The 16,959-nt window shown below is 40.6% G+C and overlaps 1 protein-coding gene across 6 annotated transcripts in view; it reads left to right on the top strand.

Annotated features, from left to right (window-relative positions):
• hmbox1b (homeobox containing 1 b) overlaps positions 1–16,959 on the top strand; it is an 86,822-nt gene that overhangs the window by 50,790 nt on the left and 19,073 nt on the right. For 3 of the 6 annotated variants that reach the window (XR_009654401.1, XR_009654400.1, XR_009654402.1), the window contains exons 6-10: positions 432–514; positions 3,911–4,006; positions 6,961–7,070; positions 10,605–10,688; positions 10,784–10,957. Coding sequence is in view for 1 of the 6 variants with exons in the window: in XM_060917935.1 (XP_060773918.1) it covers positions 432–514; positions 3,911–4,006; positions 6,961–7,070; positions 10,605–10,688; positions 10,784–10,927 (517 nt within the window). In the remaining 5 variants the exon portion in view is untranslated. Of the gene's footprint in view, positions 1–431; positions 515–3,910; positions 4,007–6,960; positions 7,071–10,604; positions 10,689–10,783; positions 15,465–16,959 lie in introns of those variants that run through there. The other 3 variants (XR_009654404.1, XR_009654403.1, XM_060917935.1) reach the window with 3 other exon arrangements.

The raw sequence follows: 16,959 nt of genomic DNA, 5'->3' as shown, positions 1-16,959 counted from the left end.
CGAGGTTTAGTGACTCGACTACAACACTGCCTGAAACCACAGAAATGAGTATTAAAGCCGTATCCCTACATTGACACGCCTGTGTCTGTTTACCTCCTTAACTGTAAAGGAACAAGAAAACGACTGCTTCCTACACTCATTGTTTAATTTTTCCTCTCCTTCCGGTCTCTGATGCACCGCCCCATTCAGTGTCTGTGGTCGACTATCACGGATGTTTTTTGATCTTTACAAAAGACGTCGTCATGCAGAATTTGCGAGCGAGGAAGTCTATTTCCAAGGTAACGCCGGGATATCCTGCTGGTTGTGACAATATGAACGAGTGTCTGACGACGTGGAAAGGAGACCTGTGTCTAATATAGAACCACTCCCACGTGATAATCGACAAGCATATGGAGTAAAAACTTTTTAAGTTGTGTTCTCCCACTTCACAGCTACTTCAATGACAACCAGTATCCTGATGAAGCCAAAAGAGAGGAGATCGCCAACGCCTGCAATGCAGTCATACAAAAGCCAGGTAGGCAAATACTGTCCAAACGCACATGTTACAGTCTATTTAGCACTGTGACCACACCTCGGAGGATTTGCATCCTTTGTCGCAGAGCTTAGTCGACTCTAATCTGACCACCCTGGCGGATTTTTCCTCCATGAACAAAATGTCCACCCAGTTTTCAGACACCTGGGTCGTTTTAAATATATCCCAATAGTTACATGTAGACAGTTGGATTTGTCTTGGAATGTCTGAGCATGTTGTACAGTGTCTTGCAAAAGTATTCATCCCCCTTGGTGTTTGTCCTGTTTTGTCGCATTACAATCTAGAATTAAAATGGATTTTTGGAGGGTTAGCACCATCTGATTTACACAACATGCCGACCACTTTAAAGGTGAAAATTGTTAATTTATTGTGACAAACAAGATGGAAAAAACAGAAATTTGGAGTGTGCATAAATATTCACTTCCCCCAAAGTCAGTACTTTGTCGAGCCACCTTTTGCTGCAATTCCAGCTGCAAGTCTCTTGGGGTATGTCTCTATTAGCTTAGCACATCTAGCCACTGGGATTGTTGCCCATTCCTCAAGGCAAAACTGCTCCAACTCCAAGTTAGATGGGTTGCGTTGGTGGACAGCAATCTTCATGTTATTCCACAGATTCTCAATTGGATTGAAGTCTGGACTTTGACTAGGCCATTCCAATACATTTAAATGTTTCCATTAAACCACTCCAGTGTAGCTTTAGCAGTATGTTTAGGGTCATTGTCCTGCTAGACCGTGAACCTTCGTCCCAGTCTCAAACCTTTGGCAGACTAAAACAGGTTTTCCTCCAGAATTGCCCTGTATTTAGTGCCATCCATCTTTCCTTCAGTCCTGACCAGCTTTCCTGTCCCTGCAGATGAAAAATATCCCCACAGCATGATGCTGCCACCACCATGCTTCACTGTAGGAATGGTGTTCTCAGGGTGTGGGGTTTGCACCACACATGGCGTTTCCCATGATGGCCAAAAAGATCAATTTTTGTCTCATTTGACCAGAGAATCTTCAGTGTGTGTGGGACACAGGGGATTGCTCTAAGACAACGAGGGAGGCTCAGCCTCCTCTAAAAATGACGAACATCGTGTAGGATGAATTGCGCTAGGCTTATGTTATAGCCGACCTTATAACATTGCTATTTCAGATCCAGAATCATAGAAATATATGTGCTCAACCCAACTACAGTGCGAAATCATTCCGTTATAACTTTCCCCAGTTCGCCTAATGTGTGCGTGAGTTTTTCCCCCTCGTGACAGCGCGATGCAGCCCAGCCTCAGTGGATTGGGAGCTATGTGCTTGTCAATCTCAAAATGCAAGACGATTATTGGACAAATACTGCGAAAATGCCCGCCCATGGAGTCTCACGGACTCCCAGCCTCAATGGACTTCAATGGCATTTGGGAGCGATGCGCTTTTCAATCTCAAAATGCAAGACGGTTATTGGACAAATACTGCGAAAATGCCCGCCCACGGACTCCGAGCCTCACATGGGAGGGACATGGCAGTTTCCGCGAGGAGACTGGTGATTTGGTGAAAGTGGCCGGATATTTTCTTTGATTGACAGCTCGTTTTAACTATAGACAGGCAGCGGTTACAGTGTTGCTAGATTGGGCGGTTTCCCACCCAATTGGGCGGTTTTAAGTGCATTTTGGCGGGTTTTGAACATATTTTGGGCTGGATAACGTCAGCAGTATCTGGCAACATCAGTTCAGTCCCATGCGGATTCGCAAGTGCTGTGGTGTATTGTAAGAGATCGGCTTACATTTCGATTTCATTCATTACATACGGTTTCTACCAGCTTTTTTAGTTTGTATACATTTTCATTGTAAATAAAGTGTAAATATAGTCTTGTCAGGTTTGCTATCTTAATTCCAGAAATTTCGTTTATTTGAGTGACTGAACTTGAACTTGAGGGGGCTAGTCAGCTAGCAAGAAAGCTGCGCACGGATGCCAAGCATTGCTGATTTAATTTTGGCGAAGCCATTTGCCAGTCTTCCTTTCGAGGAAAAAATTAAAGAGCAGGGTAGACCAACGCCTCAAATTGACTTGGTGAAAAAGGTAGGGAATAATACTCGTTCCTTTCAGCTCTCCTGGTACGAGAAAGTGAATTGGCTAACAGCAAGTGACCCACATCAACAACAGTAAATAGGCTACTTTAGTAATATTTCATGGATGGACCAAAAATATAGAATCTATTTAAAATGTTTATGCTGAGTATATTATATTGGAATATATGTTTTTCTGGATATGAATTAAACACAGCTACAATTTGGAAAACATTTTTAAACAAAAACACAGCCGAGGTCAATTTTTAAACAACATACTACAATTTTAAAATGTTAAAATATAACCCACCCCCACCCCAACACCACCATCGTATATTGGACAGTAGGCTAATGGGCCAAAAGAACCTGTTATTTCAGTTTGTGACCCTGCCAACAATCAGCCAGATCAGAGGCAAGAGTATGGGCAAAATTGATGTGTTTTTTCTTTTAAAATCTGGAAATATCGTAACCGACCAGCCTCCCCTGTTTGAAAGACTACCAGCCGCCACTGGTGTGGGAAGTCTGCCACATGCTGTTGGGCAAACTCCAAACGTGTTTTATTAAGCAATGGCTTTTTTCTGGCTGCTCTGTGGAGTGTACGGCTTAAAGTGGTCCTATGGACAGATACTCCCATCTCCTCCGCTGTGGATCTTTGCAGCTCCTTCAGTGTTCTCTTTGGTGTCTTTGTTGCATCTCTGATTAATGCCCTCCTTGCCCGGTCTGTGAGTTTTGGTGGGCGGGGCCTTCTCTTGTCAGGTTTGTAGTGGTGCCATATTCTTTCCATTTTGCTATAATGGATTTAATGAAGCTCCGTGGGATATTCAAAGTTTGGGATATTTTTTTTATAACCCAACCCTGATCTATACTTCTCCACAACTTTGTCTCTGACCTGTTTAGAGGCTCCTTGGTTTTCATGTTGCTTGCTTAGTAGTGTTGCAGAGTCAGGGTCCTTCCAGAACAGGTTGGTTTATACAGTCATGTGACGGATCATGTGAGACTTTGATTGCACACAGGTGGATCTTAACTAATGTGATTTATGAAGTGAATTGGTTGGAGCTGCTCTTATTGAGGGGTTTCAAATGAAAGGGGGTGAATATTTATGCACACTCCAGGTTTCTGTTTTTTCATCTTAATTATTGTTTGTGTCACAATAAAACAATTATTTTCACCTTTAAAGTTTTACGCATGTTGTGTAAATCAAATGGTGCTAACCCTCTAAAAATCCATTTTAATTCCAGCTTGTAATGCGACAAAATAGGACAAACACCAAGGGGGATGAATACTTCTGCAAGACACTGTAAACCATAAGCATGAGATTTGACTGACCTTTCGGTCTTTACAGGGAAAAAGCTGTCTGATTTTGAGCGAGTGACATCCTTGAAGGTCTACAACTGGTTTGCTAACCGTCGCAAAGAGATCAAGAGGAGGGCCAATATTGGTAAAGTGTTCCCTCTGTTTCTTTCAGTACAGTCACTGATCCGGTTTGCACCTGGTCACTTCATGCAGTTTGAGGATTACATCTGGAAGAGGAGGATTTGTATAAAACTGCAGGTATAAATGCGACTAAGACGCGTTTAAAACATTGAGATCCAGCTGCTCAAAGCATTTCAGGGGGGATTTTGAAAATGAAGCCATTTTTAATAAATAATGTAATACCACGTGATCCACGACCCCATAACCCTTTGCGAGGTTCTAAATGTATCTGACTGTTGATGGTGAAGCAGCATGTTTAATAGCCAGAATGTTATCTGATTAGCTCTCACCGTTGCTACAATTCCCCTTCAGTGGCGGTATTTCCTGACCCCACACACAGCACAAAGCATTTACAACTTCACACCAGAATGGTTTGGTCTGCACCAGTATAGAACGTCTTGCCGTTTGACCAGTCGGCAGAGATGCAGCAGTGGTGAGCCTTGTTCTGTCTCTCTCTCCTGTCTTTCTTGCTTCTCTTTCTCTCATGCTCTCCTCTCGCTCCTTTTTTTTTTTTCTCTCGCACTCTCTCCTTGTGCTCTCTCTCCACTCTTTTCTCTTGTTCCTCTTTCTCTCACTCTTTTTTCCTCTCGTGCGCTCTCTCTCCACTCCTTTTTTCTCTCCTCTTTCTCGCTCTTGCTCCTCTTTCTCTGTTCTCTCTCCTCTTTCTCTCCTTTCTCTTGCTCTTTCTCTGGCTCCTTTTTTCTCTTGCTCTCCTTCCGCTCCTCTTTTTCTTTCTTTCTTTCTTTCTTTCTTTCTTTCTTTCTTTCTTTCTTTCTTTCTTTCTTTCTTTCTTTCTTTCTTTCTTTCTTTCTTTCTTTCTTTCTTTCTTTCTTTCTTTCTTTCTTTCTTTCTTTCTTTCTTTCTTTCTTTCTTTCTTTCTTTCTTTCTTTCTTTCTTTCTTTCTTTCTTTCTTTCTTTCTTTCTTTCTTTCTTTCTTTCTTTCTTTCTTTCTTTCTTTCTTTCTTTCTTTCTTTCTTTCTTTCTTTCTTTCTTTCTCTGGCTTCTCTCTCTCTCCTCATTCCTTTTTTTCTCTTGTGCTCTTTCTTTCTCTGTTCTCTCTCCTTTTTCTCTTTCTCTCCACTCCTTTTTTTTCCTCTCCTCTTGTTCTTGCTCCTCTTTCTCTGTTCTCTCTCCTCTTTCTCTCCTTTCTCTTGCTCTTTCTCTGGCTCCTTTTTTTCTCTCCTTTCTCTCAATCTTGCTCCTTTTTTCTCTTGCTCTCTTTCCACTCCTCTTTTTCTTTCTTTCTCTCTTTCTCTGGCTTCTCTCTCTCTCTCTCTCTCTCTCTCTCTCTCTCCCCTCATTCCTTTTTTTCTCTTGTGCTCTTTCTCTGTTCTCTCTCCTCTTTCTCTCCTTTTTCTTTCTCTTGCTCTCTCTGGCTCTTTTTTTTCTCTTGCTGCTTTTTCTCACTCGCTCCTTTTTTCTCTTGCTCTCTCTCTCCACTCCTCTTTTTCTTTCTTTCCTCTTTCTCTGGCTTCTCTCTCTCCTCTCTCTCTCTCCTCATTCCTTTTTTCTCTTGTGCTCTCTTTTTCTCTTGCTCGCTCTTTCTTTCTCTCGCTCCTTTTTTCTCTTGCTCCTCCTTTCTTTCGCTCTTGCTACTCTTTTTTTTTCCTCTCGCTCTTTCCCTCTCCTTTCTCCCTCCCTCACTCACACTTATGCGTTTTCTCTCTTGCTTGCACTCGTGTGCTTTCTCTTTCTGCCTCCCTCTCCTTTCTCTCTTGCTTGTGCTCGCTCTCTTGCTCTCTCCTCTTTCTTCCTCCCGCTCGTGTTCTCTCTCTCTCTCTCTCTCTCTCTCTCTCTCTCTCTCTCTCTGTGTAATCTTCCTTCCATATTGCAGCATGTTCCTGATGGTTAAGTGTAAACTTCCTGGGGAATCCCAACAGGCAGAATCCTTCTGTAGACACCTGGAAACGGGGAACACCACAGGAAGATAGTTTTCGTTATTGTGAGCTAATTTGTCTCCTCACTGCGATGCAGAAGTCGTATTTCAGTCTGGCAAACTGAGGATGCATTTAACTACGAATTTAAATCCATGTGGTTCAAATCTGAATCCTGATTGAGGATGCATGTAATAACCAGGGGCAAACCGGGTCGATGATGAGGTCTTTCAGTCCAGTTTATGCAATATTAATTTGAGGTCACCACTTCTTTCTTATTAATATCCTTAAACTGTAAGGACAGAAACAGCGGACAGTATGGTTGATGGAATTACCTTTTTCAAATATGTCCAACATGTTACTTGATTAGTAATGGCATTGCGGGGGGGAATCAAACATGGCATTCCTGCAAAGAGAACGACATAACTAACAAAAACATTGAGCTTTCTTCAAAACAGCTCAGACCTGTGTTCCAGTGCAATTTCTAACACACCCTCACTGACGTCGTCACCATCTTCCTCTGTCCTTTTATCCCCATATTAAAAGTCTTTCTCTCGTGACTTCTCAAGGCCTGAGAAATACAGCATCTCTGTAGATGCATAAATTTTAATTGGTACAGGCTGAAGTAGTGATGCAGATCTATTATTTTGCATGTTTTTATGCCGTCAGTTTATTTACCGTCGTCAATAGCCTCCAAAGAAGCACTGAAGCTGGAAATTTTATTTATAATTTGTGTATGACTGATATTGCAGTTCTTTGCTGCACAAAAAGTAAAAATGGTGACGTCCTGCCTGAAACAGTTTTTGCTTTGACTGACTATTAAAAAAAAAAAAAAAACAGTATGAATTGACTTGTTGTCTTGCACCCCCTAGTGGACACTTGTGTAACACAGGGTTTGCATTCTTCTGAGGTTTGAGAGGGAAGTCAGCCAGGGTGTGTGTTAAATGTAGGAGGGCAGGTGTACAGATCATAGATAAATGCATGTTTGGTCTCGTGTGCCAGTCACTTAGTGGGTTTTTAAGTAGCTTCAGATGTGTCATGGCAGGGTCTTTTTTCCAAGAAGCCACAATCCTGGAGAGTCACGGCATTGACGTGCAGAGCCCTGGAGGCCACTCCAACAGCGACGACATCGACGGCAATGACTACACTGAGCAGGTGAGGGAGCAGCTGTAGATGTTTACATGACTACAGAGTTTGAATAAATGGTGGCTTTTTGGTGTGTGTGTTCGTTCCTGTCTCATGCCCAGTGTTCCCAGGCTCATGTCTGGATTCACTACAAATCTGGTTAGGATAAAGTGGGTGGGGCTTATTGTATCCCTACACACACACACACACACACACTTTCTAATGGTCTCTTCAAATGTGAGCGATGAATGAATGTAACTATAAACAAATTAAAAATGTACATGTTCTTTATTCGGTAAACCATTTTGTACATGCCGTAGTAAAAGAGCAATAGAACCTTTTTTTTATTTTTTTTATTTTTTTATTTTATTTTATTTTTTTTTTGGAACGCCCCTAAGCACAAGCTGCCCTTCATACAGTGGTGCTTGAAAGTTTGTGAACCCTTTAGAATTTTCTATATTATTTCTGCATAAATGTGACCAAAAACATCATCAGATTTTCACACAAGTCCTAAAAGTAGATAAAGAGAACCCAGTTAAACAAATGAGACAAAAATATTACACTTGGTCATTTATTTATTGAGGAAAATGATCCAATATTACATAGCTGTGAGTGGCAAAAGTATGTGAACCTCTAGGATTAGCAGTTAATTTGAAGGTGAAATTAGAGTCAGGTGTTTTCAATCAATGGGATGACAATCAGGTGTGAGTGGGCACCCTGTTTTATTTAAAGAACAGGGATCTATCAAAGTCTGATCTTCACAACACATGTTTGTGGAAGTGTATCATGGCACGAACAAAGGAGATTTCTGAGGACCTCAGAAAAAGCGTTGTTGATGCTCATCAGGCTGGAAAAGGTTACGAAACCATCTCTAAAGAGTTTGGACTCCACCAATCCACAGTCAGACAGATTGTGTACAAATGGAGGAAATTCAAGACCATTGTTACCCTCCCCAGGAGTGGTCGACCAACAAAGATCACTCCAAGAGCAAGGCGTGTAATAGTCAGCGAGGTCACAAAGGACCCCAGGGTAACTTCTAAGCAACTGAAGGCCTCTCTCACATTGGCTAATGTTAATGTTCATGAGTCCACCATCAGGAGAACACTGAACAACAATGGTGTGCATGGCAGGGTTGCAAGGAGAAAGCCACTGCTCTCCAAAAAGAACATTGCTGCTCGTCTGCAGTTTGCTAAAGATCACGTGGACAAGCCAGAAGGCTATTGGAAAAATGTTTTGTGGACGGATGAGACCAAAATAGGAGCTTTTTGGTTTAAATGAGAAGCGTTATGTTTGGAGAAAGGAAAACACTGCATTCCAGCATAAGAACCTCATCCCATCTGTGAAACATGGTGGTGGTAGTATCATGGTTTGGGCCTGTTTTGCTGCATCTGGGCCAGGACGGCTTGCCATCATTGATGGAACAATGAATTCTGAATTATACCAGCGAATTCTAAAGGAAAATGTCAGGACATCTATCCATGAACTGAATCTCAAGAGAAGGTGGGTCATGCAGCAAGACAACGACCGTAAGCACACAAGTCGTTCTACCAAAGAATGGTTAAAGAAGAATAAAGTGAATGTTTTGGAATGGCCAAGTCAAAGTCCTGACCTTAATCCGATGGAAATGTTGTGGAAGGACCTGAAGCGAGCAGTTCATGTGAGGAAACCCACCAACATCCCAGAGTTGAAGCTGTTCTGTACGGAGGAACGGGCTAAAATTCCTCCAAGCCGGTGTGCAGGACTGATCAACAGTTACCGCAAACGTTTAGTTGCAGTTATTGCTGCACAAGGGGGTCACACCAGATACTGAAAGCAAAGGTTCACATACTTTTGCCCCTCACAGATGTGTAATATTGGATCATTTCCCTCAATAAATAAATGACCAAGTATAATATTTTTCTCATTTGTTTAACTGGGTTCTCTTTATCTACTTTTAGGGCTTGTGTGAAAATCTGATTGTTTTTGGTCATATTTATGCAGAAATATAGAAAATTCTAAAGGGTTCACAAACTTTCAAGCACCACCATCCATGAGCTCACACACCCATGATTGTGATTTGACAGGAGAGAGAGAGAGAGAGTTTGCCATCACTCCCACCCAGAGAGCATAGAGACTCTCCCAGCCTCCACAACCGCCACAAAATGATCATGTGACCAGCCAGCGCGCTCTCTATATGTACACTCCCCGGCCACTTTTGCAGGAACTCTGTTGATTCTCCTGTTCTTAGCTGGCAGGACTGGAACCCAGTGTGGTGTTCTGCTGTTGCATGCCGAGATGCTTTTCTGCTCACCATGGTTGTAATGAGTTGTTATATCCTTCAATCGGCCCATTTTTCCTCTGATCCTCTCAACAAGGCATTTATTTATTTATTTTTCCCTCCATCCACAGAACTGTCACACTCGGTTTGTTTCTTCGCACCATCCTGTGTAAACGCTAGAGATGTGTGTGTGTGAGAGAACCCCAGGAGATCAGCCATTTCTGAAATACTCAAACCAACACCCATGTCACACTTCGCTGTGAGATCACAATTTTTCCCGTTCTGATGTTTGAATGTTTGTGAACATTAAAGTGCCATTCCACCATTGGATGTATTCTTTGGCATAAAATACAATATATTTTATGACAACATGACTAGACAGAGAAATCTTTTAGCTTCAAAATGATATATCAAACATAATTTTTTGACAACGACAAGTATATTAATTTTGCGACCAAAGTCACCTACCCTTTTAATTTCCGCGCGGTAGTGAAACGTGATGTCATCGGCAGGTTCCCCTTCTTGTGTACCACGTGTCGGTCTATTTTTAGACCAGGAAAGCCCCAAAGTGAGAGAGTCATTTCTCCTCGTATATGGGGGCCAAAAAAATTGCGAAAAATTGAGTTAATCTTTCAGTTAGCTAGATTTATTGGTATTAGCTATATTTATTGGTATTATTTTTATCGCATTCTATCCGCCATTGCTGATCATATGTGCCACGTCACGTGGTACACAAGAAGGGGAACCTGCCGATGACATCACGCGCGGAAATTAAAAGGGTAGGTGACTTTGGTCACAAAATTAATATACTTGTCGTTGTCAAAAAATTGTTTGAGATATCATTTTGAAGCTAAAAGATTTCTCTATCTAGTGATACCATTTATATATGTTGTCAAAATATATTGTATTTTATGCCAAAGAGTACATCCAATGGTGGAATGGCACTTTAACTGAAGCTCTTGATTTTGAGCAGGTGGATGGGTGTACCTAATAAAGTGACCTGGGAGTGTAAATTAACTCTGGGTTGTGCAGATGTGGCCCTCTAGTGTTCAAAGAGTGCAATTGCATTAGATGCATAATTAATAGAATGCTGATATTCGTGAGTTACGTCACTTTTTTTTTTTTTTGCATCATAAAATGTTTACGTTTACACCCCTTTTTAAATATGGCATATTGGAAATGTTTGAAATAAACTGTGCAATATAATATATTTATTTTTTATTATTATTATTATTACTGTAGCCAATGGCTCGCTCTCTCTCTCTCTCTCTCTCTCTCTCTCTCTCTCTCTCTCCCCCTGTATTCAGACTTGTGATTTGCCCTACTTTGAGAAGAGACAGTTGGCCCGGCCGTTTGGTTTCTACAGGCTCGAGCCAACATCACCAACCCAGGTAAAGGACGAATGATGTATTACAGCTGATCTGTTTCAGAAGCTATTTCAGCTGCGCCATAGTTCCGTGCATCTTCCCTCCCCCTCCTTTTTCAGGATGACAGCACTAACCATGCAGACCATCAGGATCCCATCTCCCTCGCCGTGGAGATGGCAGCTGTCAATCACAGCATCTTGGCCCTGTCTCGCCCAGGGGGTGTGGCCAGTGATATCAAAACGGAGGCGCTGGATGACGACTGAGGAGAGCCTGATGGATGGATGTATGGAGAGGTGTGTGTGTGTGTGTGTGTGTGTGTGTGTGTGTATGGATGTGTGCTATTTTGTTTCCAGAGCGGAGGTCGACTCTTGCGATGACTCCATGCTGCTCAGACGTGGGTCGGTCTCTCTCTCTCTCTCTCTTCCTCTGCATCCTCTCATTACACTGTATCTGAAAATGGCCATGTAGTGCAGGTTCTGTTCCTCAGCCTGGGACTGGATTTAAAAAAAAAAAAAAAACGAAAATCCTCAAGTTTTTTTCTGGAATCTTCCACAGTGTGGGGCCGCCACCTCCGGCCCTTCCTTTAGCCTGACCCCAACCTTTACCTCATTCTGCTCCAGGAGTGCGTCGTGATTTTTGCGTTTCGTCCCTCATCGGTGCTTCCTGGAAGCGGCATCGTCTTTTCCACTGACGTGCAGGAGCTTCTTGCGGACATTTGACGTCAGTGCGTGTGTGTGTGTGTGTGTGTGTGTGTGTGTGTGTGTGTGTGTGAGAGAGAGAGATAGAGAAGCTATATAGGTGGAATTGAAAAGTGTGTTCTGCACAGCCCTCTGACTGTGTGTACAAGACTTCTGCATTGACTGACAGCTCTGTGTATTTAGGCGCTTGAACACTTTTATTCCCTCCTAAAGTTGGCTTGGTGGTTATTATTATCATTTTTTTAACTCTGAATTGATTTTAGTTCAGTTCAAACAGTAATCGGATTCCTTTTTTTTAATTTTTTTTATTATTATTTTTTTAATTAAATGGGAAGAGGTGAACTGAAATGTATACATGAGCAAACGTGAAACTAATGTGGTTTTATAAATGCCAAAGGATGGGAACTTAAGTCCCTTGGACTATAAAGCAGTGGTCAGCTGAAAGCTTCTTAACACAATTACCGTGTTTTCTGGACTATAAGGTGCATGGTTTTCATTAGAACTCTTCAAGAACCTTAAAGAAACCAGCAAAGGGTTTCCCATTTATAGAGAGTTCCTAGTAAAATCAAGGGGAGGGGTTTTTTTTTTTTCTTTTCTTCCTCTCGCATTAACATTGACTTTTTTAATTTATATATATATATATATATATGTGTGTGTGTGGCTTTTTTTTTTTTTTTTTATTTCACATTCAGAATTCGGCACTGTTCTGTTCCATTCGTGAAACTAGAACTAGATCTCTGTTTAAATTGCGTTTTATGAAATGCATCACTGAAAATGGTAACCTTGCATCAGACGGCGTTGTCTGGTTCACTTCCGACGACTGATTGACAGTTTGTTAGGTGCTCGATAGGTCAATAGGTCAACTTTTTAAACTGGCACCCAAAGGGTCTGGGAGCCATCTTGTGCTCCTGGGTGACCTTCAGTCCAGAAAATACGGTAGTGGCGTTTTGAATTGTGTTTCTTTAATGTCCAGCTTCACCCAAAGTGGATTGGAGTAAATCCTTTCTTGTTTTTTTTTTTTTAGTATTTATTTTCTTTTTTTTATGTTTTGGAGATTTCTGAGTAATAAGCTAAATCTCAGTCATGGCCTAAACACTTGTAAGTTCTTGTGCAATGACAGCAGTAGATGTATGAGAGAGAGAGAGAGAGAAAGACTGAGTGCTCTTATCTTAACCCTAAACCTCATAATCTGGCCAGTGCATCATTTTTTTAATGCTATTTGATTTCATAATGGTTTTGCAGTGTACAGAAAAGCTAATGTGTTTCTGTTCTGCCACTTCAGGACTTCTGCTGTAGGCATGTGCCGATAATCAGTTAGATGGTTGAATAAAACTCTCTTAATCTCGGGGGTTTAAACTATTATCATGTGGGTTCCATTGGCGAGAGGTCATGTGGGGTGGTTCTTCCTAAGAACAGCAGTCTTCTTAAAGTCTGTGTGCGCGCGTGCATCCCTTTCCCTTCTGTCTGAAGGAAATCCCAGAATTCTGTTCACGAGCCACAAGTGCTCATCCTCTTTCTATACTTTTAACATGCTCTTATCGACTTTTTACTCTCTTGAACTCCATTTAAAAGGTCATTCCAGAAGTGTACGTAGAGTTTATGAGAAGGCCTTTTGATGGTGTGAGGGATTTAGTCGACATGGATCTTCAGTTCAGGAACAGAATCATCTGCCCGGAAATCACTGCAATCTGCTGCAGTATCATTTTCCAGTTTGCCGGACAAGGCTGTACACTAGAGCAAATAAAATGCATTGAATCAATTTATATCGTTAATATCGCCCATTTCACTGGGCTTCATTTTAGTAAACTCGTACGCGAATGACTGACTGACTGACGAAGGATCATGCTTCATGAACGGTTGTGCTAACTTCCAAGTGCATTCCTCATTTAAAATTCACTCATTATAGTGGCTCGTAATTGCAATCCGATCTCACTTAGTACTTGGTACAATACCGGTATTCGGAGCCGCTACCTGATCCGAACATTCTCAGAGTAACCGAGCGACTTTCCGCAAGCTGCGTTTTACAAAATCTCAGTCATGACAGCGGCGTGCGTAAAAACAACATATTTCTCGTAAACTTTTGTCCCGTGTTTTGCATTTCCGATTCCGATCCAGTGTTTTTTCAGGGCAGTATTGACCTCAATACTGATACTCGGTAACGGATCGGTGCATCACTGTCACGCATAAACTCCGTATCGGCACATGCCTAGTCTGCTACTGACTAACGCAGGCTCGGTACACTTTCCAATATGTAGCGATTTTACTCAATAATAGTAATAATAATAATAATAGTAATGGAAAAAAAAATCTAGAATATAAACCTCGTTATATTCAATATGATTTTGTCCTTTCTCTTTCCCAGTGTAAAAAAGCTGAGTGATATTTATGAAATGCAGAATTAACTAATCAAGGGTTCTTTTTCTTTTGTCTTTTTTTTTATATATATATATAATATCTATTTTTTTTTTTTTTTAAAGAGCAGTCTCTCTGTGTCAGATATTTTCAAGCATATTTTGAAACAGAAAACAGAGCACCCCCTATCAAAAGCAAAAGCAGCTCTTGAAGTTTCATGAGCGTTCAGTAACTGAAAACTGGTGGTTTTTTTTTTTTTTTTTAATTTTTATTAATTTATTCTCTTGGCATGTTCACTGAGCAAACAGGGCTCAGGATTTGGAAACAAGCTCTCTGGCAGTCCTTAACTTTGAACTCGCAACCTTCTGGTTACTAGCATGTCACATGTTTCACTGAAGTTTTCGTTACTGAATTGTTTTCCAAGAATCCGCGATGATCACTAAAAATGAGTTCTCTAGAAACGCTAGTTAGCATGCTATTTACTCCTCACTTGCTTTTATAGCGTCAATAGATAACCCGTTTTCTGAGAATCGGGGCTTGGAAGCGCAAAAGTTAGCACTGAATGGCTGACTGAGTAGCAAGCTACGTGTTTGAGCATATGATTTTGCTTATGTACTTTTTTTTTTTTTTTTTTTTTTATTTAAATATTGATTGACGATATTGACTTTTGAATTTGTGAGATGAGAAAACGGGATCAGTTTATGCTCCCCGTTTAGCGAGATATCGATGTTTTAATGTCGCCAAATTCGTAAACAGTGCCGAGATTAGTATTAGCTTTCTATTTGTTCTGTCGCTAGCGAGATACTGAACTTGAACTCGTTTTTGTTTTATGATGCTCGTTGCATCGTAATGAATTAAAAACAAACTTTTTTAAACAGAGCTTGACTAACATTAGCTTGATATTATTTTTTTCTAGCTAGATAGGCTTTTTTTTTTTTAATAATTAATTATTTAAAGCTACCATTTCAACATAACCCAATATCTTTACTCAGCCAACATTGTAACTTGCTGATGTTTGTTTTGCTTGCTTACCTGACCGAATTGTTGATTAATTTCTGGTCTGAGAAAACAGTTCAGTAACTAAACGACCACTTAGACGTATTTTTCCACTCTTATGGCGTATTTTAGTCTGACTCTCACGTATACTGTATTTATGTGCTGGAAAACAGCACGAGTACTTGTGATGTTGCAACTTTATACACACACACACACACACACACACACAGAGCAAAACACTGTGCCAAACTGTAATATCACATTGACTGGGCTTTATAAGCCATATGTTATGGAAAACTTAGTTCTCAGCTGCAACACACACACTCTCTCTAGTATTATATGTCAATATTTAGGCGAAATCACGAGTCTCTAAGGCTAAGCGTTCAATAACGATCATAAAGGGGGGGTGCTTTGTATTCCAGTCTTCAGGGTTCACATTCATCTGTCCATAAACATCTGTCCGTATAGTTTATATCGACAGTTCAATAACGATGTATCGTAAAGAATACACTATAATAACTATAAAGAAACTGTTAAATAAATGTATTGATTTTTAAGTAAGTTGGATCTCAATCATTCTGTCCCATTTAAGACTTTAGTGCCTTTTTTGGACAGTAGACTGTTCTGTAATTAAACTGTAGTATATATTAGCGTTTTTTGTACAGTTTCTTTGTTTAAGATGACTTTTTTTAAAACTTGTGTTTTATTTTAGTATTGTATCTACTAGAGAATAAAGGTATATTGATGAACACAATCTCGGCTCCATCAGTGCTTTTGAGTACGTGGGCGTTCTTGTCTCGTAATTCAGTCTCCTGTTGGAGGTGGAGGACTTCATTCAGCACCAGGAACGAATCCTACGTTTTAAAAGGAACCTGGATGCTGGAGATGTTCGTGCTAATAGAGATGCTGGAGATCTTTATGTATGGTACACTGTTGCAAAAATTTAAAAAAAAAAAAAGGGCAGTTCAATTTTTATTTATTTTTAAAAATTTTTTTAAATCCTCCACTGGCCGAAAGGCCCGAAGGGAGGATTATATCGTGGCGATGTCCGTCGATCAGTCCATCTGTCTGCCCGTCTGTCCCAGGAAAGGGTGCTCACCTTCTGAAATCAGCTTCTCACAATTTTTGGAGGAATTTCACCAAACTTGGCAGGATTCTTTGTTGTATATTGGTAATACGCATATTGTAATTGCGTTCAATTCAGTCACATTTTACCAGAGTTACAGCCCTTGATTAACAATTTATACTTGACAATTTCATGATTGTTTTTTTTTTTTTTTTCTTTCTGAAATCAACTCCTCACAGTTTGCGGAGGAATTTCACCAAACTTGGCAAAAGGCCTTGTTATATGTCGTTAGTACACATATTGTTTTGTTCAATTCAGTCACATTTTCCCAGAGTTACAGCCCTTGATTAACAACCTTGCCCAAATGAGGATGGGTTCCCTTTTGAGTCTGGTTCCTCTCGAGGTTTCTTCCTCATGTCGTCTGAGGGAGTTTTTCCTTGCCACCGTCGCCACAGGCTTCATCATTGGGGATAGATTAGGGATAAAATTAGCTCATGTTTTAAGTCGTTCAAATTCTGTAAAGCTGCTTTGCGACAATGTTTATTGTTAAAAGCGCTGTACAAATAAACTTGATTGATTGATTTTACAATTTCATGAAGGTGTGCTCGCTTTCTGACATCAACTCCTCTGTCAATTTTTGCACAAATTTCTCGAAGCTTGGCACAAGACCTTGTTATATGACGGTAATACGCAGATTGTGACTTAATTTGTGAAAAATTTCCCAGAGTTTTGACCCTTGATTAAATAACTTTGACAATTTCATGAGGGTGTACGTTCTTCTGAAATCAACTCCTCTCTCAATTTCTGGAGGAATTTCACCAAACTTGACAGGATTCTTTGGTGGTAAAACACGTATTGCAATTTTGTTCAATTCAATTGCATTTTACCAGAGTTACGGCAGTGTTGCCAGTGGGGGATATTGTGTTCTCGGAGCATGCTCTTGTTTTTAATCTCGCTCTCCAATTTGATTAATCCAACCTTTGCTTGGAGGTGGAGGTGTCCGGAATTCAGTTTTAAAGTGCATATCATGAGTAAATTCAGGAGCAAGATCAATGTAATTCTCCTATTTTATATTAAACTTTGGTCAAATATGTCACATTTTGCATTTTGTGTAATTTTTTTACCTTCCGCAATACCAGAGAAATTCAGTTGAAATCAAGCCATTTGAGGTGAATTGGTCCGC

This window comes from Neoarius graeffei, chromosome 3, assembly GCF_027579695.1.
Source record: "Neoarius graeffei isolate fNeoGra1 chromosome 3, fNeoGra1.pri, whole genome shotgun sequence".
NCBI lineage: Eukaryota > Metazoa > Chordata > Actinopteri > Siluriformes > Ariidae > Neoarius > Neoarius graeffei.
This window is presented reverse-complemented; position numbering and strand designations above follow the sequence as displayed.